We start from the raw sequence: 22,596 nt of genomic DNA on the forward strand, positions 1-22,596 counted from the left end.
ACTTGCTGATGATGGAGTCAATGCCCTCCTCCAGATCATCAATGAAGATATTGAACAGGATGGGGCCCAGCACTGATCCCTGGGGGACACCACTGGTGCCTTGGCTGCCAGCTGGCTGTGGCACCATTCCCCACCACTCTCTGGGCTCAGCCTCCAGCCAGTTCCTAACCCAGCTCAGAGAGCTGCTGTCCAAGCCAGGGGCTGACAGCTTGGCCAGGAGTTTGCTGTGGGGGACGGTGTCAAAGGCCAACCCATGCAGTGCTACAGGCTGGGGTTAGAGTGGCTGGAGAGCAGCCAGGCAGAAAGGAACCTGGGGGTACTGGGTGACAGCAGCTGAACATGAGCCAGCAGTGTGCCCAGGTAGATAAGAAGGCCAATGGCATCCTGGTCTGCATCAGGAACAGTGTGGCCAGCAGGAGCAGGGAGGTCATTGTGCCCTGTGCTCAGCACTGGTTAGGCCACACCTTGAGTCCTGTGTCCAGTTCTGGACTCCTCAGTTTAGGAAAGATGTTGAGATGCTGGAAGGTGTCCAGAGAAGGGCAACAAAGCTGGGGAGGGGTCTGGAGCACAGCCCTGTGAGGAGAGGCTGAGGGAGCTGGGGTTGCTTAGCCTGGAGAAGAGGAGGCTCAGGGGAGGCCTTCTTGCTCTCTCCAACTCCTTGCAGGGAGGTTGTAGCCAGGTGGGGGTTGGTCTCTTCTCCCAGGCAAGCAGCCCCAGAACAAGAGGACACAGTCTCAAGCTGCACCAGCAGAGGTTGAGGCTGGAGGTTAGGAAGGAGTTCTACACAGAGACAGACTGGCCATTGGGATGTGCTGCCCAGGGAGGTGGTGGAGACACCATCCCTGGAGGTGTTCAAGAGGGGATTGGATGTGGCACTTGGAGCCTTGGTTTAGTAGTCATGAGGTGTAGGGTGCCAGGTTGGACTTGATGGTCTTTGAGGTCTTTTCCAACCTTATTGATTCTATGATTCTCTGCTGGGTTTTCCCCTTGTCCCAGAGAAGGTGTCTATTTCTATGTAAAGGGAAGCATGAGGCCCAAGCTGTGTGAGAATACAAGCAGTCAGCTGAGACTGGAAGGGAGAAATTGCCTTCTGAAAAGTTGTCACCAGGAGCAGGCAGGAGTAGGCTGTTTGGTGGTGTTAGCATTTCATTGTGTGCCAAATTACTCCTGGTGAGTAACCAGCATAGATTTGTCCTTCTAGATGGAGCCACTGAGAGTTGGCTCTCGCCATGTTTGCATCACAGCAGGAATGAGCTGGTGTTTGATAGCCTGATGTTCGTTTATGTCTTTTAGTTTGCATCAAGAAAAGTGTAGCCAGCAGGGCTAGGGAGGTTGCTCTCTGCTTCTACTCTGCCCTGGTGAGGCCACAGCTGCAATCCTGTGTCCAGTTTTGGGCTCTCCAGTTCAAGAGAGACAGAGACCTGCTGGAGAGAGTCCAAGGGAGAGTCATGAGGATGAGTAGGGGACTTGAGCATCTCCCCTGTGGAGAGAGACTGAGAGCCCTGGGGCTGTTTAGTGTGGAGAAGAGAAGGCTGAGAGGGATCTGATCAATGTCTATCAATATGTGAGGGGTGGGGGTCAAGTGGAGGGGACCAAGCTCTTTTGGGTGGTGTGCAATAATAAGACAAGGAAGTCTGGGTTCAAGCTTGAACAGAGAAGGTTTCAGCTCAACATAAGGAGAAACCTCTTTGGTGTGAGGGTGGCAGAGCCCTGGGGCAGGCTGCCCAGAGAGGTTGTGGAGTCTACTTCTCTGGAGACTTTCCAAACCCACCTGGGTGCATTCCTGTGCAGACTGCCCTGGGTGATGCTGCTCTGGCAGGGGGCTTGGACTCAATGCTGAGTTCCCTTCCAGCCTCTCACGCACTGTGGTACCGTGATGCTTCTCTGGATTTTGATGTTTGGTGGTTTCTGTTTGTTTTTCCCAAATCAAGGTGGAAAGTCTGGATGAAGAGGGAAGCGTGGTGGAAGGCCCATGTGCTGTTACAATCCATGTGTTGGATATCAATGACAACCCACCCGTATTTGACCAGCCGCAGTACACGGGAGTGGTGAGGCAGAACTCCCGGCCAGGTATTCAGCACCATCACTGAAGAGTGCAGTTAATAGATGTCAGGGTATTGTAGACAGACATAAATACATACCCACACAGATATAGAATCATAGCATCAGTCAGGGCTGGAAGGGACTGCGAGGATCATCCAGTTCCAACCCCCCTGCCGTGGGCAGGGACACCCTACACTAGATCAGGCTGGCCAAAGCCTCATCCAGCCTGGGCTTAAAGCCTGGGTTAGGAACTGGCTGGAGGGCCGAGCCCAGAGAGTGGTGGTGAATGGTGCCACATCCGGCTGGCAGCCAGGCACCAGTGGTGTGCCCCAGGGATCAGTGCTGGGCCCCATCCTCTTTAACATCTTCATTGATGATCTGGATGAGGGGGTTGAGTCAGTCATCAGCAAGTTTGCAGATGACACCAAGTTGGGAGCAGATGTTGGTCAGTTAGAGGGCAGAAAGGCTCTGCAGAGGGACCTCGACCGACTGGACAGATGGGCAGAGTCCAACAGGATGGCATTCAACAAGTCCAAGTGCCAGGGGCTGCACTTTGGCCACAGCAACCCCATGCAGAGCTACAGGCTGGGGTCAGAGTGGCTGAGAGCTGCCAAACAGAGAGGGACCTGGGGGTGCTGATTGACAGCTGCCTAAACATGAGCCAGCAGTGTGCCCAGGTGGCCAAGAGGGCCAATGGCATCCTGACCTGCGTTAGGAATAGTGTGGCCAGCAGGAGCAGGGAAGTCATTGTGCCCTGTACTCTGCATTGGTTAGGCCACACCTTGAGTCCTGTGTCCAGTTCTGGGGCCCTCAGTTTAAGAAGGACATTGAGACACTTGAAGGTGTCCAGAGAAGGGCAACAAGGCTGGGGAGAGGCCTTGAGCACAGCCCTGTGAGGAGAGGCTGAGGGAGCTGGGGTTGCTTAGCCTGGAGAAGAGGAGGCTCAGGGGAGACCTCATTGCCCTCTACAACTACCTGAAAGGCGGTTGTAAACAGGAGGGGGTTGGTCTCTTCTCCCAGGCACCCAGCACCAGAACAAGGGGACACAGACTCAAGCTGTGCCAGGGGAGGTTTAGACTCAAGGTGAGGAAAAAGTTCTTCACTGAGCGAGTCATTCGTCATTGGGATGTGCTGCCCAGGGAGGTGGTGGAGTCACCATCCCTGGAGGTGTTCAAGGGGAGATTGGATGTGGCACTTGGTGCCATGGTCTAGTTGTGAGGTCTGTTGGGACAGGTTGGACTTGATGATCCTTGGGGTCTCTTCCAACCTTGGTTATACTGTGACACTGTGATACTGTGATACCTCCAGGGACAGGGCCTGAACCACCTCCCTGGACAACCCATTCCAGGGCTTCACCACTCTCATGGGGAAGAACTTCTTCAAATATAGTACATTTATATCAATGGATATTTATATATATATATAAATAGACACACATATATAACAGATCTAATATATAATATAATTAAATCTATTAACAAATTAAAGAAGCATACATATAATCTATTTATATCAATATGTATTTATATAGAAATATAATATAAAGAAACACCCACAAATAGCAGAAAAATATAATTGTATCCATTGACTCTATAACTATGAAATATTTCTCTAGTGCTATTTGTATATATTTATGTGTATATAGAATATAAATAAACACACACACATATGAAAGATATAAAGATAATTATAGATTAACTGTATAAACCAGCACCAGCACACGAGGACACAGTCTCAAGCTGCACTGGGAGAAGTTTAGGCTGGAGGTGAGGAGAAAGTTCTTCCCTGAGAGAGTTGTTCACCATTGGAATGTGCTGCCCAGGGAGGTGGTGGAGTCCCCATCCCTGGAGGTGTTCAAGAGGGGATTGGATGTGGCACTTGGTGCCATGGTTTAGTCAGGAGGTGTTGGGTGACAGGCTGGACTTGATGACCTTTGAGGTCTTTCCAATCTTACTGATTCTATCAATAATATACACATATTTATATATTTTTATAAAGATATATTTTATGTAACTCTTATATAAATAAACACACACATATGTGTTAGGCCACACCTTGAGCCCTGTGTCCACTTCTGGGCCCCTCAGTTGAGGAAGGAGGTTGAGTTGCTGGAAGGTGTCCAGAGAAGGGCAACAAAGCTGGGGAGGGGTCTGGAGCACAGCCCTGTGAGGAGAGGCTGAGGGAGCTGGGGTTGCTTAGCCTGGAGAAGAGGAGGCTCAGGGGAGACCTTCTTGCTCTCTCCAACTTCCTGAAGGGAGGTTGTAGCCAGGTGGGGGTTGGTCTCTTCTCCCAGGCAACCAGCACCAGAACAAGAGGACACAGTCTCAAGCTGTGCCAGGGGAGGTTTAGGCTGGAGATTAGGAATAAATTCTACACAGAGAGAGTGATTGCCCATTGGAATGGGCTGCCCAGGGAGGTGGAGTCACCATCCCTGGAGGTGTTCAGGAGGAGACTTGATGGGGTGCTGGCTTGCATTGCTTAGTTGATTAGATGGTGTTGGATGATAGGTTGGACTCGATGATCTCAAAGGTTTCTTCCAACCTGATCCTATCCTATCCTATCCTATCCTATCCTATCCTATCCTATCCTATTCTATTCTATTCTATTCTATTCTATTCTATTCTAACATACAAAGACATAATTATATTAACTATATAAATGAATATACAATATATTTATACATTTATATGAATATATCTTTTATATACATACAATATAAATACATACACATATATATAAATCAAAGTATATATTAACTCTAGAAACAACTATGCATATAATATGTTTCTATCTATTTAGATAAAGATATATTTTATATAAATATAGACAAACACACACATATATAACATTTTGAACTGTAATTGCATATCTAAAATATAAATATATACAAAATACAGTTAATCTAGCTGGGTAGGTTCCTGAACTCCAGAGATGAAGTGGGTGCAGCACTTCAACAACCTGAAGTAAAGGTCAGTTTTTGTTCCCACAGGATTGTACAAAAGCAAGGATCCAAGCAGCTGTAGCACAATGCAAAGGCAAGGAGGTTCTCCTCCCCTTCTGCTCTGCCCTGCTGAGGCCGCATCTGGAATATTGTGTCCGGTTCTGGGCCTCTCAGTTCAAGAAGGACCTCAGGGATCTGCCTGAGAGACTCCCGCACAGAGCCACAAAGCTGCTGGAGGGAGCGGAACATCTCCCTGCTGAGGACAGGCTGAGGGAGCTGGGGCTTGGAGCTTGAAGTAGAGGAGACTGAAGGTGCAGGATGTTCTCTTCTCCAGGCTGAGCACCCCCAGCTCCCTCAGCCTATCCTCACAGCAGAGGTGCTCCAGCCCTTGGATCATCCTTGTGGCCCTCCCCTGGACTCGCTTCAACAGCTCTGTGTCCTTCTGCTGCCGGGGACACCAGAACTGGAGGCAGGATTCGAGATGGGATCTCAAAAGAGCAGAGTAAAGAAATAATGAAACAGCAGCAGTTTGCCATAGGCTATCTTCTTGGTTTGAGGGCTCTGCTCACATGCTCTGTGTGTTTCTCCTCTTACCACTGTTGCTTCTCTAACCCCAACAGGCAAGCCTTTCATGTACGTCCACGCCACTGACCGTGACGATCCTACAACTCCCCACGCGCAGCTGACCTACAGCATTCTCCACCACTTTCCCAACCCTTATCCAGAAATGCTTTTCCAGATTGACAGTGTCACTGGAGCAATCTCACCTAGCAGGACAGGTATGTAAAAAGAGTCCTGTTTGTCTAAAAGCAAGCCTGAGCTCCTGGGTGCTCGTAGGAGCAAAACAACCACACAGCTCTGATGTTCAGTTCTGAATAAACCTACTCTGGGAGGCTGAATGTGGCTGTGGGCAACCTGATCAAGTGGGGAGTGTCCCTGCCCATGGTAGGGGGATTGAATTAGAAACATAGCCAGCAGGTGGAGGGAGGTGATTCTTCCCCTCTGCTCCTCTCTGGTGAGACCACAGCTGGAGCACTGTGTCCAGTTCTGGAGCCTCTGTTGCAGGAAGGATCTGGAGGTGTTGGAAGGTGTCCAGAGAAGGGCCATGAGGATGAGCAGAGGGCTGGAGCTGAGAGAGTTGGGGCTGTTCAGTCTGGAGAAGAGAAGGCTCTGAGCACCTAATTGTGGCCTTCCAGTATCTGAAGGGGGCTCCAAGAAAGCTGGGGAGGGACTTTTGAGGGTGTCAGGGAATGACAGGACTGGGAGGGATGGAACAAAACTAGAAATGGGTAGATTGAGATTGGATGTTAGGAAGAAGTTGTTCCCCATGAGGGTGGTGAGAGACTGACACAGGTTGCCCAGGGAGGTGGTAAAAGCCTCATCCCTGGATGTCTGTAAGGCCAGGCTGGATGTGGCTGTGAGCAACGTGATGTACTGTGAGATGTCCTTGATGTCCCTTCCAACCCTGACAGTTCTGTGATTCCATGGAACTTCCTATGCTTCAACTTCCACCATTGACAGGACAAGGGACAATGGGTGCAAGCTGAGGCATAAGAAGTTCCATCGAAACAGGAGGAGGAATTATTTCCCTGTGAGGGTGACAGAACACTGGAGCAAGCTGCCCAGGGTGGCTGTGGAGTCTCCTTCTCTGGAGATATTCAAAACCTACCTGGCTGTGTTCCTGTGTGATCTGCCCTGGGTGATCCTGCTCTGGCAGGGGGTTGGGCTGGATGAGCTTTTGAGGTCCCTTCCAGCCCCTAACATTCTGTGATTCTGTGACTGACTCTGTGATTCTCTGAACATACTCCAGCAAGGCCCTGGTGTGGGGGAAGCTTGTTTGTGCCCCACCAGATTCAAGGGAAGTTAGCAGAACTAAGTTAGTATCTAGGAAGAAGAGAGGCAGATCCTCTGGCCCTCAGGACTATGATGAGTCCTCTCTTGGGATTCATTCCCTTGCTTGAAACCTCGAAGTAATAACATAAAAAAGGCAGAGAAAGCTCAGCTGCTCACACAATCCCAGCTGAACAGTGATGATTTGAGCCACTCTATCTCCACTGCTGGGCTGAACAAGAGCCTCAGTGAAGTGATGGCCCTTCAGTGAGGTGTCTGCACAAGAGGAGACCACAGCACAGAGGTCTTGCATGATCCCATCCACACGATGCTGTGCTGCATCCTTCAGAGAAGCCAGAGGGAACCGCTTGCTGAGATTTGATACTGAGCAGATGGAGGAACATAGTGCATGTAGGAGTCAATGGGCAGCTGAACCATCTCCACAGTCCCTGCTTCCTTCCACTTGGCTCTTTTCTCTCCCTCTAGGCTCTTATTACTTAGATCCTCAGAAGCAGGACACCTTCACACTCGTCGTCACTGCGAAGGACATGGCTGGGATGACAACAAATGCTTTCACCAGCAGCACTGATGTGATCATCACAGTGAAGGAGAGCCTGTGGAAAGCTCCTCCCACCATCCACATCCTAGAAAACTCAACCCAAGTCCACCCTGTCAACATCAGCCAGGTAGGGCCCTTTGTGCTTCTCTTTGGTACCACAGTGTCATTTTCTCCCAGCTAACTGTGAGGCTGTCCCCACTGCATTCAATAGCAAACATCTCCAGAAGGACTTGAGACCCTCCCAGTTGTCTTTTCATATAGCTATCCTTTGGAAATGATTCTTAGTGCAGGTCTCATTAACTTGTTAATGGTTTGAAGGTGACTGAGTCACCAGGACTGGAGCATCTCTGCTATGAGGACAAACTGAGAGAGTTGGGGCTGTTCAGTCTGGAGAGGAGAAGGCTCTGAGGAGACCTTCTTGTGGCCTTCCAGTATCTGAAGGGGGCTCCGAGAAAGCTGGGGAAGGACTTCTGAGGGTGTCAGGGAGTGATAGGACTGGGGGGGATGGAGCAAAACTAGAAATGGGTAGATTCAGATTGGATGTTAGGAAGAAGTTGTTGCCCATGAGGGTGGTGAGACACTGGCACAGCATGTGCCAGGTGGAAGCCTCCTGCCTGGAGGTGTTTGCAGCCAGGCTGGCTGTGGCTGTGAGCAACCTGCTGTAGTGTGAGGTGTCTCTGCCCATGGCAGGGGGTTGGAACTGGCTGAGCCTTGAGGTCCCTTCCAACCCTGGCAATTCTATGATTCAAACAGTATGACTAGACTTTGCCCTTCAGCTTGGAGAGGGTGCTAGCACTGCCTGTGTGTGAGAATAACCCATAGACAAAGGAAATGTTTGGAGAATCCTGTTACAGGCTGGAGGAGGAAAAAAACTGTGCTTTACAAGGCTATTTGGCACAGTATGAGAGACAAAGCTCCTGAGACACCTGAAGGGAACTTGCAGACAGACGTATGGCAGTTGGATGCCTCTGTGGAGGTGACACTCTCCTTTCCCAATGTGTTTCTTAGAGCACTTCCAGCATTGCTCTAACATTCAGCCCTTCCAAGCTTTGGGCAAACCAAGGGTTGGTTAACCTGTTGAAGGTTGTTTTGAGGTTAGCTTCTTCCATCTGCAGGAGAGCTTGGCAGGGGACCAGCTCCAACGCAACCCTGTTGCGGGCAGTCCCCCACCCTCAGGCTCAGCTGCTGTGACCAGTTTTGGCACTGTTTTTTCTGATGCAGCACACCTGCTATATCAAAAGGACCCCAGAAGGACTGAGAAGCCCTGCTTCAGCATGCTGCATTCCCCAGATATTCCTCTTTTCCCAGTGCAAATGCAAGATGGTTTGGTGGTGACTGCAGGCCGGTGGCGATACATCCATCAATAAATATTAACTAGCAGCCCAGCAGCCTTTCAGTAATGTTGGACTTAGAGAAATGCCTTGGCACTGACATTCCCACAGCTGTCATCCCTTGGACATGGCAGGATTCCTTGGATCCAGTGTGCAAGAGTAACTGAGCAGTGCCAAGGAAGGAAAACTAACATGGGATGGAGCTCCCATTCTGGAGATTAGTTTCACATGCCATGTTGACTCTGCCTAGGGGAAAATCAAATGCAGCTGCTGCTAGGCAGTACAAAACATGAACTGTATCACAGGATGAACCTGGTTGGGAAAGACCTTTGAGATCATCAAGTCCAACCTATCACCCAACACCATCTCATCAGCTAAACCATGGCACCAAGTGCCTCATCCAGGCTCTTCCTAAACACTTCCAGAGATGGTGACTCCACCACCTCCCTGGGCAGCACATCCCAGTGGCCAATCTCTCTTTCTGGGGAGAATTTCTTCCTAACATCCAGCCTGAACCTCCCCTGGCACAGCTTGAGACTGTGTCCTCTTTTTCTGGTGCTGGTTGCCTGGGAGAAGAGACCAACCCCCACCTGGCTACAACCTCCCTTCAGGGAGTTGGAGAGAGCAAGAAGGTCTCCCCTGAGCCTCCTCTTCTCCAGGCTAAGCAACCCCAGCTCCCTCAGCCTCTCCTCACAGGGCTGTGCTCCAGACCCCTCCCCAGCTTTGTTGCCCTTCTCTGGACACCTTCAAGTGTCTCAATGTCCTTCTTAAACTGAGGGGCCCAGAACTGGACACAGGACTCAAGGTGTGGCCTAACCAGTGCTGAGTATAGGGCAGAATGACCTCCCTGCTCCTGCTGGCCACACTATAAGTAGTATGGACTACTATTATTAGTAGTATGGACCCCTTCACTAATTAGCAGTCTTCTAATGAATCCATTGCATTTTAAATCTGAAGCATGCCACTAGAGATCCCAGACCACAGACTTTGATGGGTGCTCACACAAGTGCAGATGGGTGCTGGGTGCTTGCTTTCTTGCTCCATAGCTCAGAATTAGATAAACCAAAGCCACAGGCAAGAAGAGAGTGTAAGGAGATGGAACCAATTAGTGTCAAGACATTCAAGCACACCTACAGTGCTTTCTTCTTGTGTATTACCATTCAGCTCCACATCTCTAAACCTATCCATAAAAGAGATGTGCTGTAGCCCACCTGGACAGCTGGACAAACTGAGGTGAAATGGCTTCATCACAGCTCTTCAAAGAGAAGAGGCAGATTATCAGACTGGTTTTCTGCAGCTCACCCCAAGAGCTTGCCAAACTGCTGACTTTCTGGTTTATGAAGCTCTCAGGAATGCAGCCTTTTCTGTTTCTGGTCCAGAAAGGATCCCTGTTAAATGTCAGTCCACCCTCCTGATTTATTTCTGTGTTTTCAGGCCTTTGACACCATCCCCACAGCAAACTCCTGGCCAAGCTGTCAGCCCCTGGCCTGGATGGGAGCACACTGCGATGGGTTAGGAACTGGCTGGAGGCTGAGCCCAGAGAGTGGTGGTGAATGGTGCCACATCCAGCTGGCAGCCAGGCACCAGTGGTGTGCCCCAGGGATCAGTGCTGGGCCCCATGCTCTTTAACATCTTCACTGATGATCTGGATGAGGGCATTGAGTCCATCAGCAGTAAATTTGCTGACGACACCAAGCTGGGGGCAGGAGTTGATCTGCTGGAGGGTAGAGAGGCTCTGCAGAGGGACCTCGACAGGCTGGACAGATGGGCAGAGGCCAAGGGCAGGAGACTGAACACATCCAAGTGCCAGGGGCTGCACTTTGGCCATGGCAACCCCATGCAGAGCTACAGGCTGGGGTCAGAGTGGCTGGAGAGCAGCCAGGTGGAAAGGGAGCTGGGGGTGCTGGTTGATGGTAGGCTGAACATGAGCCTGCAGTGTGCCCAGGCAGCCAACAGGGCCAATGGCATCCTGGCCTGCATCAGGAACCGTGTGGCCAGCAGGAGCAGGGAGGTCATTCTGCCCCTGTACACTGCACTGGTTAGGCCACACCTTGAGTCCTGTGTCCAGTTCTGGGCCCCTCAGTTTAGGAAGGATTTTGATTTGCTGGAGCGTGTCCAGAGAAGGGCAACAAGGTTGGTGAGGGGCTTGGGGCATAAGCCCTACGAGGAGAGATGAGGGAGCTGGGGTTGCTTAGCCTGGAGAGGAGGAGACTCAGGGGTGACCTTATTGCTCTCTACAACTACCTGAAGGGAGGTTGTAGTCAGGCAGAGTCTGGTCTCTTCTCCCAGGCAACCAGCACCAGAACAAGAGGACACAGTCTCAGGCTGCATCAGGGGAGGTTTAGGCTGGAGGTTAGGAGGAAGTTTTACACAGAGAGAGTGATTGCCCACTGGAATGGGCTGCCTGAGGAGGTGGTGGGGTTGCCGTCGCTGGGGGTGTTCAGGGTGAGGCTTGACAGGATGCTTGGTGCCATGGGTTAGTTGATTAGGTGGTGTTGGATGATAGGTTGGACACGATGATCTTGAAGGTCTCTTCCAACCTGGTTTGTTCTATTCTGTTCTATTCAGGTGCACTCAAATGAACCAGATGTCACTTTTGACGTGTTTGAAAAGGAAAAGTTGCCCAGGCTGCCGTTCTCCATCGACCAGGATGGGGTCATTTATGTGACTGAACCACTGGACAGGGAAGAAAAGGATGCTGTAAGTAAACACATAGAACCTCACTGACTGGGGGGAATAAACCCCCACAACAAACCACCTAAAACCTCCCCATAGCAGGAAGCTGGTTACTGGTGTGGGAATAAATGTGGGAAAGCCAACTAGAAAGGATAGAAGTGGGGGGCAGGGGGAGGGAAAGAAGGAAAAGGTTTGTTTCTTGTCATTTGTGTTTGGGAATGGCTTTAATAGGTATGAAAGCACATTCATCTACTGCACTGGAAACAGCCTTCAGCTTGGAACCCTACAACACCTCCCACGGGGCTGGCAGCTCCAGTCACTGCCCACAGTCTATGGGCAACATACAACACAGGCTAACCATGGCAGGATTGAGGAAAGAGCAAGAGTTAGGCAGTGGCACTTGTGAAGGGCAGGAAATTTTGATGTCTCAGGGCTAGTCCAGATTACAAGGGCCTCAGGGATCACTTCACAGCAGGAGCTGAGTTGAACTTGCAGTTGCAACTGTGAAGTTCACTGAAATTGCTTACTAGGGGGTCTTTTAGACAGAAAATCACAGAATGAGTGAATCAATAGGGTTGGAAAAGACCTCAGAGATCATCAAGTCCAACCTGTCACCCAACGTCTCATGACTAACTAAACCATGGCACCAAGTGCACATCCAATCCCTTTTTTAACACCTCCAGGGATGGGGACTCCACCACCTCCCTGGGCAGCACATCCCAATGGCAAATTACTCTTTCTGGGAAGAACTTTCTCCTCACCTCCAGCCTAAACCTCCCCTGGCACAGCTTGAGACTGTGTCCTCCTGGTGCTGCTTGCCTGGGAAAAGAGACCAACCCCCACCTGGCTGCAACCTCCCTTCAGGGAGTTGGAGAGAGCAAGAAGGTCTCCCCTGAGCCTCCTCTTCTCCAGGCTAAGCAACCCCAGCTCCCTCAGCCTCCCTTCAGGGCTGTGCTCCAGACCCCTCCCCAGCTTTGTTGCCCTTCTCTGGACACCTTCAAGTGCCTCAATGTCCTTCTTAAATTGAACTGGACACTGTACTCAAATCTTCTGTCCCCTTTTGCTTCCTGGAGAAGAAGAGGCTCAGGGGAGACCTTCTTGCTCTCTACAACTACCTGAAGGGAGGCTGTAGCCAGGTGGGGGTTGGTCTCTTCTCCCAGGCAATCAGCACCAGAACAAGAGGACACAGTCTCAAGCTGTGCCAGGGGAAGTTTAGGCTGGAGGTGAGGAGAAAGTTCTTCCCAGAAAGAGTAATTTGCCATTGGGATGTGCTGCCCAGGGAGGTGGTGGAGTCACCATCCCTGGAGGTGTTAAAAAAGGGATTGGATGTGCACTTGGTGCCATGGTTTAGTTGATTAGATGGTGTTGGGTGATAGGTTGGACTTGGTGGTCCTGAAGGTCTTTTCCAACCTGGTTAACTCTGTAATTCTGAACTTTGGGCACAGAATAGGCCAGAGATCAGGTAGGATGGAGGAATCCCATCTCTGTATGTTGACAGATGAATTTGCAGTGCCAAAAAAGTGATATGCCTGGATTTCTTGAGGTTTTGTGAGAGGCAGTTTGCAGTGCAGTATAAATATTCAGGGCTTTTAAATGCTTTTGCCAACTCAGACCTCAGGCCCTGAGGGATGATGGAAGAGCTCTGAATCAAAGAGAATGAAAATACTGAGCAAACATATGAGAGAGTATTTCATTTGCATGGAATGGTCCCATAGGTAAGCATCTAAACACCAAACATTGTCACAGCAGCCATTCAGCACATCTAAACCTCAGTGTTCTCCTTGCAGTATACTTTCTTTGTGGTCACAAAAGATAAAGAGGGGGAACTGGTGGACAAGCCCCTGCAGATTCATGTTATTGTGGAGGACATTAATGACAACCCCCCTGTGTGCCAGCAGGCCCTCACTGTGCTGGAAGTTCAAGAAAATGAAGGTGCAGGTAAGAAAACATCTTCCACTCCTTCACACAGCATCACAGGATCCCAGGATGCTAGGGGTTGGAAGGGACCTCCAAAGATCATCAAGTCCAACCCCCCCTGCCAGAGCAGGACCATACAATCCAGCACAGGTCACACAGGAACACATCCAGACAGGGCTGAAAAGGCTCCAGAGCAGGAGACTCCACAACCTCTCTGGGCAGCCTGCTCCAGTGCTCTGTGACCCTCACAGTGAAGAAGTTCTTCCTCATGTTGAAGTGGAACTTCCTGTGCTGTAGTTTCCATCCATTGCCTCTTGTCCTACCCCAGGGCACAAGGGAGCAGAGGCTGCCACTTCCTTCCTGACACATCATTCTAGTCCTGTTTTTGTTTCCTTCTGGGTGCAAATAAAGCTGGAAACTCTGATACCAAAGGGTAAAAGGTAGCTGTCCCAGAGAAATGTTCTCCTGTGCAATCAGCCCTGTTGGTTTTGCTTCAGTAATTACAGTATCACAGTATCACTAAGGTTGGAAGAGACCTCAAGGATCATTGACATGGAAGGGATTTCCATAACCTGAGAAGGTTGTTCAAGACCCCTACTTAAATATATGCTGCTCCTTTTGAAATAGAAAAACTGCATTTTCCCCCCAACCACAGTTCTGGACAACTGCTTAGAGTGTGTAAAGAAAAGCAGCCCTTTCATTCCTAATGCAAGAAATGCTGCTCTAAAAGTGGCATGAACCCATTGCTCCTCATCCAGATGTTCCCCCAGCATAGTGTCTTTGGCTTCAATGCACTGAAACCTGCCCCCAGGACTTCACATAGAATCATAGAAAGGTTTGGGTTGGAAGGGACCTCCAAAGCTCATCCAGTCCAACCCCTCTGCAGTCAGCCCGGACATCCTCAACTAGATCAGGTTGCTCAGAGCCCTGTCCAGCCTCACCTTGAATATCTCCAGGGATGGGTCCTCAACCACCTCCATGGGCAACCTGTTCCAGTGTTCCACCACCCTCATGATAAAGAACTTGTTCCTAACATCCATCTAAATTTGCTCTTCTCTAAGTTCAAACCATTGCCCCTCATCCTATCACTGCAGGCCTTTGCAAACAGTCCCTCAGCAGCCCTCTCCTAGGTTCCCTTCAGGTACTGGATCAGATGTTTGGTTCAAGGCTGTTTGTGATCAAAACATGTAGCCCAGCCACTCTGGACTGAATCACAGAATCACCACCAAGGCTGGAAGAGACCTCAAAGATCATCAAGTCCAACCTGTCACCACAGACCTCATGATTAAGCACAGACCTCCTGACTGCCCCAAGCCCAAACCAGCTGTTTGGGATGCTAAAGGAGAAACACCCAGGAGTCAAATGATTGAGTCCATTGCAGTGTTCTCCACACAGCTGCATTTTTTATTTGCATTGCTATTGCTCTCTACAGCTCCCTGAAGGGAGGTTGGAGCGAGGAGGGGGCAGCCTCTTCTCCTTGATGACAAGAGGCAGGCCTAGGGGAAATGGTTCCAAGCTGTACCAGAGGAGGTTCAGGCTGGATATTAGGCAATATTTCTTCCCTGAAAATGCTCTCAACCTTTGGAATGGTTTGCCCAGGGCAGTGCTGGAGTCACCATCCCTGGGGGTGTTCAAGCAGCCTGTAGACCTGGTGCTTAGGCACATGGTTTGGTGTTGACCGTTCTGGGGTGGGTGGAAGGTTGGATTGGCTTATCTTATTATGGAACAGGTCATCTTATTATGGAACAGTCATCTTGAGTGCAGTCACACAGCACTTACAGGATGGCCAAGGGATCAGGCCCAGCCAGCATGGGTTTAGGAAGGGCAGGTCCTGCCTGACCAACCTGATCTCCTTCTATGCCCAGGTGACTGCCTGGTGGATGTGGGGCAGGCTGTGGATGGAGTCTGTCTGGACCTCAGCAAGGCCTTTGACACCGTCCCCCATGGCAGACTCCTGGCCAAGCTGTCAGCCCATGGCTTGGATGGGAGCACACTGCATTGGGTTAGGAACTGGCTGGAGGCTGAGCCCAGAGAGTGGTGGTGAATGGTGCCACAGCCAGCTGGCAGCCAGGCACCAGTGGTGTGCCCCAGGGATCAGTGCTGGGCCCCATCCTCTTTAACATCTTCACTGATGATCTGGATGAGGGCATTGAGTCTGTCATCAGTGAATTTGCTGACGACACCAAGGTGGGGGCAGGAGTTGATCTGCTGGAGGGTAGAGAGGCTCTGCAGAGGGACCTCGACAGGCTGGACAGATGGGCAGAGTCCAAGGGCAGGAGATTGAACACATCCAAGTGCCAGGTTCTGCACATTGGCCACAGCAACCCCATGCAGAGCTACAGGCTGGGGTCAGAGTGGCTGAGAGCAGCCAGGTGGAAAGGGACCTGGGGGTGCTGGTTGATGGTAGGCTGAACAAGAGCCTGCAGTGTGCCCAGGTGGCCAAGAGGGCCAATGGCATCCTGGCCTGCATCAGGAACAGTGTGGCCAGCAGGAGCAGGGAAGTCATTGTGCCCTGTACACTGCACTGGTTAGGCCACACCTTGAGTCCTGTGTCCAGTTCTGGGCCCCTCAGTTTAGGAAGGAGGCTGACTTGCTGGAATGAGTCCAGAGAAGGGTGACAAGGTTGGTGAGGGGCTTGGAGCACAGCCCTGTGAGGAGAGGCTGAGGGAGCTGGGGTTGCTTAGCCTGGAGAGGAGGAGACTCAGGGGTGACCTTATTGCTCTCTACAACTACCTGAAGGGGGGTTGTAGTGAGGCAGGGGTTGGTCTCTTCTCCCAGGCAACCAGTGCCAGAACAAGAGGACACAGTCTCAGGCTGCACCAGGGGAGGTTTAGGCTGGAGGTTAGGAGGAAGTTTTACCCAGAGAGAGTGATTGCCCACTGTAATGTGCTGCCTGAGGAGGTGGTGGGGTCGCTGTCGCTGGGGCTGTTCAGGGCGAGGCTTGACAGGATGCTTGGTGCCATGGGTTAGTTGATTAGGTGGTGTTGGATGATAGGTTGGACACGATGATCTTGAAGGTCTCTTCCAACCTGGTTTGTTCTATTCTATTCTATTCTATCTTGGAGGTCTCTTCCAACCAGCTCTACTCTGGGTTGTGTGGTGACTGTTGCCAGCATGCACCTCTGTGGAGGGACAGGGCCATTGCATTTTCTGACTGACTGGTGTCTCCTCTGCCACAGGCAGCAGTATTGGCACTGTGTTTGCCACGGACATGGACCAGGAGGACACCCTGAACTCTCGTCTGCTATTCAGCATCCAAAGTCAGGTTCCTGCTATTCCTACAGGCCAGCTGTTCATCATTCAGCAAGACACTGGGGTTTTGCAGTTAACCAGCCAGTCCTTAAACAGGGGCATGGCATCCAACTACACTTTGAAGGTGCTGGTGTCAGATACAGGTAAGTAAAACCTGCTGTTATGCATTGGAATAACTCTGTTCATTCTGTTCACATTGCCACCCCCTGTGCTCTGAGTCCAAGGGATGAGAGGAGACCTGGAGGATTCACTGGCCAGGCAGCAGCACTGAGGTCAGGCTTGCTCTGGTGTGGTACTGCCTTGATCTTGAGATACAGGGATGTGGTGGGTTGAAAATTCCCCCCAGCATTAAATTGCCAGAGCAGCTCAGCTGGAAGCAAATGAAGCTGTATGTACAAGCAAAACTGCAGGCTACAATGGAATGCAAAGAAGATGTACAAAATATAGAATCATAGAATCAATAAGGTTGGAAAAGACCTCAGAGATCATGAAGTCCAACCTGCCACCCAACACCTCGTGACTACTAAACCATAGCTTCAAGTGCCACATCCAATCTCCTCCTGAACACCTCCAGGGATGGGGACTCCACCACCTCCCTGGGCAGCACATTCCAAGGGTGAACGACTCTCTCAGTGAAGAACTTTCTCCTCACCTTGTCCTTACATCCCTGACCACAGGCTACTTGGCCCCAGAGTGAATGAAGTTTTCACTGACAAAGAGATGTTGGAGTTCAAGTGCTTCTTCCAGCAGCAGAGCTTTGCTTGGCCTGGGCAACTGGCAGCATTCACTTTTGCTGACAGTGAGCCCTTTTGGAGGGAAGCTATTTTCAGCAGGAGGATTGCCATGACGTTTGTTCTCTTTCCATGCAGCATTCCAAACAGTCTGTGATGTGCAAGTACATGTCATTGACATCAATGACCAGATTCCCATCTTTGAAAGATCAGATGTGAGTATTTTTAGCCCTGGGTTTGCTGTCTGACAAATGTGTGAGCATACATTCCATCTCCATAGAATGCCAGTGGGAAGGAAACCATTTGCATAATGAGAACCAGAACAAGCCACTAGTGAAAATGAAGGCAAGGCCTTGCTGCAAAGCCTGCCTATAAGCTCTGCCTAGATAGTGAACAGTGGGACTGACTCATAGTTAATTCTGAAACATTAAGTCATTTGCTCAGTGGAGAGCTCTGTCTACAGAAAGGAATGATTCTGTTAAAGGAATGTAGGTTCTGGAGGGAAAGGGGGAAGGAAAGACTTTAAAATGAATTGAAGCAGGTAAATAGAGAAGAAAAAAAGAAAGAGCCAATATCTCCCAGGTTCCCTTCCAAACACGTTATTGAGGTATCCAGAAAGGCCAGAAGGTGAATGGAAGTCAAGGGCTGTTTGCCTTAACCAGAAACAATGACCAGTGACTCATGTCCAAATGTCTGTCTGCTGGCCTTTGGCTGTGGAACAGGTATCAGGCTCTTGCCTCTTCCCCTTGTGAGGGTGCTGGCATCTGAGAGAGAGACCTGCAGGCCTGCCAGCTAGCCCAAGCCTCCCTGCAGATGCTCTAGTAGGTAGAGTGTCTACCTCTACGTGTCTAAGCTCCCACCATACTTGTAGGCAATGTAGATGGTGGGCTTAGGAGAGCTGTCTCCTACTCCATCAGGTGTAGGTGCCCACTCTGGGAAGCTGTGCTGGACTCTGGGTTTTGCTGGCTGCACTGCCCAGCTCTCTGCTGACAATCACAGGAGCAGTCTAGGTGCCTCCATAGCAGGCTGGTGACCTTCTTACCTCAAAGCCTCAGACCTGGACTTGGTCTCAAGATGACACTCTAGGTCAGGGCACACATCATATAGAGTAGATGGAGCTAGGCTGCTGGTGTGGCCATGGCCTGTGGTGCACAGAGCAATTGATGATGTGGCATTCAGTGTCTAGAGTGCTCACTGGGTGCAGAGGAGCTGTGTCTGCAGTGCTCAAAGCAGCCCTACTGCTGTGAGCAGTGCTTGTGGTGTGGTTCCACCAGAGGAGCTAAAGGTGTGGGACTCCTGCTGTACTAGCAGCTTGTCCACTGACAGAGAACCCATCCCCTTTAAACAGATGGCTAAAAACAAAAGGGGACATAGCAACTTTGCAGAGATTCTACTGCCCATCTTGCAGCTCTGGGTGCCCCTGGGCAGTGAAGTAACTCACCTGGACTGTTGCAAGGCACTTCACAACTGCTCTTGTGCACCTCTCTGACCTGGTTACACCTCTGCAGTGAAATGCACTCACAGCTTCCCTCCCTCAAGGAGCTGCTCTGGGTTAAAACACCTCCATGCTTGTGGGTCACAAACTTGTTGCAGTGCTCAGATTTTTATCTGCAGGTGTTGCTCTGTGTGTCCTGTTCCAACAATCTCTCTCTCCTCAGTATGACAGTGTGACTGTTGCTGAAAATCTCCCAGTAGGAACTGTACTATTAGAAATTCAAGCCACAGATGGAGATGAGCCTGGCACAGGGAGCTCCTACATCATTTACCAAGTGAAGGAGGGAGATCCTAACAATACCTTCATCATAGAGACAGATTCTGAAACAAACCGAGGGTTCCTGAAGGTTAACAAGGTGAGCAGATGGGTTTATAGTCCTCCCTTTCATATATACAGCCCTAGATTTGCCATGAACAGGAACTGTCCTGAAGAAAAGGCCATGGATGTGATGGTGGAGGACAAGCTCAACAGGAGCCAGCAGTCAGCACTTGCATCCCAGAGAGCCAAGCAGAGCCTGGGCTGCAGCAAGAGAAGTGTGGCCAGCAGGGCCAGGGAGGGGATTGTCCCCCTCTGATCCACTCTGCTGAGACCACAGCTGGAGCTCTGGGGCCAGTTCTGGAGCCCCTGGGACAGGAAGGATCTGGAGGTGCTGGAAGGTGTCCAGAGAAGGGCCACAAGGATGAGCAGAGGGCTGGAGCTGCTCTGCTATGGAGACAGACTGAGGGAGTTGGGGCTGTGCAGGCTGGAGAAGAGAAGGCTCTGAGGAGACCTAATTGTGGCCTTCCAGCATCTGAAGGGGGCTACAAGAAGGCTGAGGAGGGACTTTCGAGGGTGTCACTGAAAACATTGGGGCTGTTCAGTCTGGAGAAGAGAAGGCTCTGAGGTGACCTCATTGTGGCCTTCCAGTATCTGAAGGGGGCTCCAAGAAGGCTGGGGAGGGACTGCTCAGGATCTCAGGGAGTGATAGGACTAGAGGGAATGGAATGAAGCTGGAGGTGGGGAGATTCAGGTTGGAGGTGAGGAAGAAGTTCTTCACTGTGAGAGTGGTGAAGCCCTGGAATGGGTTGTCCAGGGAGGTGGTTGAGGCCCTGTCCCTGGAGGTGTTTAAGCCCAGGCTGGATGAGGCTGTGGCCAGGCTGATCTAGTGTGGGGTGTCCCTGCCCATGGCAGGGGGTTGGAACTAGATGATCCTTGTGGTCCCTTCCAACCCTGACTGATTCTATGATTCTCTGATAGGATTGGGGGGATGGAGCAAAACTAGAAATGGGTAGATTGAGATTGGATGTGAGGAAGAAGTTGTTCCCCATGAGGGTGGTGAGAGCCTGGCACAGGTTGCCCAGGGAGGTGGTGAAAGCCTCCTGCCTGGAGGTGTTTGCAGCCAGGCTGGATGTGGCTGTGAGCAACCTGCTGTAGTGTGAGGTGTCCCTGGCCATGGCAGGGGGGTTGGAACTGGCTGAGCCTTGAGGCCCCTTCCAACCCTGACAATTCTATGAGTGTATGGTTTGCAGGAGAGGACACTGGCTGGTAGTGGAGCAAGCCCAACCTAACCATGGATGAGGCCTTGAACAATCTGGTCTAGGAGAAGGTGTCCTTGCCAATGCAGGGAGCTTGGAACTGGATGATGTTTAAGGTCATTTCCAACCTAAATCATCCTATGAACCTCTTCAGGCTTAACCTCAGAGTTACTTTTTCCCAAGGAGGCAATTGTGAGAACCTCCATGTTGTAGCAACCCTCACATGACTTTTGCCAGCTGAAGGCCACCTGGGACTTGGATAGATCTATAAATACCACTGTTGTAAACAGGATATAGTCATCAAACTTAGGTGGCAACAACATGAGGAAATGCAGATGCTGAGGAATCCTCTGTGTGGGCATATGGTTTCATTTAAAAGGGCTGCTCCCAGTGTCCTTGCAGATGACAGCTCTCCCTTGTTTTGTCTGCACCCAGCATCTATATCTGCTTGAGAAGAGGGAGACTTTGTGGTGTCCTGTGGGAGCTCCCCCTGCTAATAAAGAATCATAGAGTCATAGAATCTTAGAATGGGCTGGGCTGGAAGGGACCTCCAAAGGTCATCTAGTGCAACCCCACTCTGCATAAGCAGGGACATCCTCAACTAGATCAGGTTGCTCAGAGTCCTGTCCAGCCTCACCTTGAATATCTCCAGGGATGGGGCCTCAACCACATCCCTGGGCAGTCTTTTACAGTGCTCTACTACCCTCATGGTAAAGAACTTGTTCCTAACATAGAATCTAAATCTGTTCTTTTCTAGTTTGAAGCCACTGCCCCTTGTCCTGACCCTGCAGGCCTTTGCAAACAGTCTCTCTGGGCCTCTCAGTGTAAGAAGGACATTGAGACACTTGAAGGTGTCCAGAGAAGGGCAGCGAGGCTGGGGAGAGGCCTTGAGCACAGCCCTGTGAGGAGAGGCTGAGGGAGCTGGGGTTGCTTAGCCTGGAGAAGAGGAGGCTCAGGGGAGACCTCATTGCTCTCTACAACTACCTAAAGGGAGGTTGTAGCCAGGTGGGGGTTGGTCTCTTCTCCCAGGCAAGCAACCAGAACAAGAGGACACAGTCTCAAGCTGCCCCAGGGGAAGTTTAGGCTGGAGGTGAGGAGAAAGTTCTTCCCAGAGAGAGTTGTTAGCCATTGGGATGTGCTGCCCAGGGAGGTGGTGGAGTCCCCATCCCTGGAGGTGTTCAAGAGGGGATTGGATGTGGCACTTGGTGCCATGGTCTAGTCATGAGGTCTGTGGTGACAGGTTGGACTCGATGATCTTTGAGGTCTCTTCCAACCTTGGTGATTCTGTGATTCTTGTAGCCCCCTGCAGGTACTGGCAGGCTGCTATTAGGTCTCTCAGGAGCCTTCCCTTCTCCATGCTGAGCACCCCCAGCTCCCTCAGCCTGTCCTTGTAGCAGAGCTGCTCCAACCCCCTGATCACTTTCATGGCCTCCTCTGGACCCTCTCCCTTAGGTCCATGCCCTTCCTGTGTTGAGGGCTCCAGACCTGCATGCAGTACTCCAGGTTGGTAGGCACCCTGGCTTACAGCACCATTTCCCCCTGCCCATGTTTTCCAGGCTCTTGATTTTGAAGCAGCTCCAGCCTATGACCTGGTGATCAACGCCACAAACCCCGAGCCCCTCGTGTCGGGCGTGCAGTACAACTCCAGCTCCCTTGCCACCTTTAAAGTCTTTGTGACAGATGTGGACGAGCCACCTGTTTTCCACAAGCCTGTGTACAAAGAAGAAGTGTCTGAAGACATTCCTGTCAACACTCTGGTCGTGACAGTGGAGGCCTCTGATCCTGAGGGGGATTCTGTACGGTAAAAACCCATCGAGGATTGACCGCGATTTGTTACAAGGGGTAGAAGGTGAAGGCACAGGGTAAGGGACAAGGGGCTGAGGGTATAAACTGCAGCACAGGAGGTTCCAGCTCAACATGAGGAGGAACTGCCTCACTGTGAGGGTCACAGAGCACTGGAGCAGGCTGCCCTGAGAGACTGTGGAGTCTCCCTCTCTGGAGCCTTTCCAGCCCTGTCTGGATGTGTTCCTGTGCCACCTGTGCTGGGTTCAATGGTCCTGCTCTGGCACAGGGGGCTGGGACAGAATGATCTCCAGAGGTTCCTTCCAAACCCTAACATTCCAGCAGTGTGCCCAGGTGGCCGAGAAGGCCAATGGCATCCAGGCCTGCATCAGGAACAGTGTGGCCAGCAGGAGCAGGGAGGTCATTCTGCCCTGTGCTCTGCACTGGTTAGGCCACACCTTGAGTCCTGTGTCCAGTTCTGGGCCCCTCAGTTTAAGAAGGACATTGAGAGACTTGAAGGTGTCC

The 22,596-nt window shown here is 51.0% G+C and overlaps 1 protein-coding gene across 1 annotated transcript in view; it reads left to right on the forward strand.

Annotated features, from left to right (window-relative positions):
- The window catches only part of CDH17 (cadherin 17), a 68,698-nt gene that overhangs the window by 34,637 nt on the left and 11,465 nt on the right, over nucleotides 1-22,596 (forward strand). The window contains exons 4-12 of the mRNA XM_054167209.1: nucleotides 1,932-2,070; nucleotides 5,605-5,763; nucleotides 7,301-7,500; nucleotides 11,273-11,404; nucleotides 13,168-13,318; nucleotides 16,477-16,692; nucleotides 17,419-17,495; nucleotides 18,939-19,130; nucleotides 21,846-22,090. Of these exons, the coding sequence (XP_054023184.1) occupies nucleotides 1,932-2,070; nucleotides 5,605-5,763; nucleotides 7,301-7,500; nucleotides 11,273-11,404; nucleotides 13,168-13,318; nucleotides 16,477-16,692; nucleotides 17,419-17,495; nucleotides 18,939-19,130; nucleotides 21,846-22,090 (1,511 nt within the window). The remainder of the gene's footprint in view (nucleotides 1-1,931; nucleotides 2,071-5,604; nucleotides 5,764-7,300; nucleotides 7,501-11,272; nucleotides 11,405-13,167; nucleotides 13,319-16,476; nucleotides 16,693-17,418; nucleotides 17,496-18,938; nucleotides 19,131-21,845; nucleotides 22,091-22,596) is intronic.

This window comes from Dryobates pubescens, chromosome 14 (assembly GCF_014839835.1).
Source record: "Dryobates pubescens isolate bDryPub1 chromosome 14, bDryPub1.pri, whole genome shotgun sequence".
Classification (NCBI taxonomy): Eukaryota; Metazoa; Chordata; class Aves; order Piciformes; family Picidae; genus Dryobates; species Dryobates pubescens.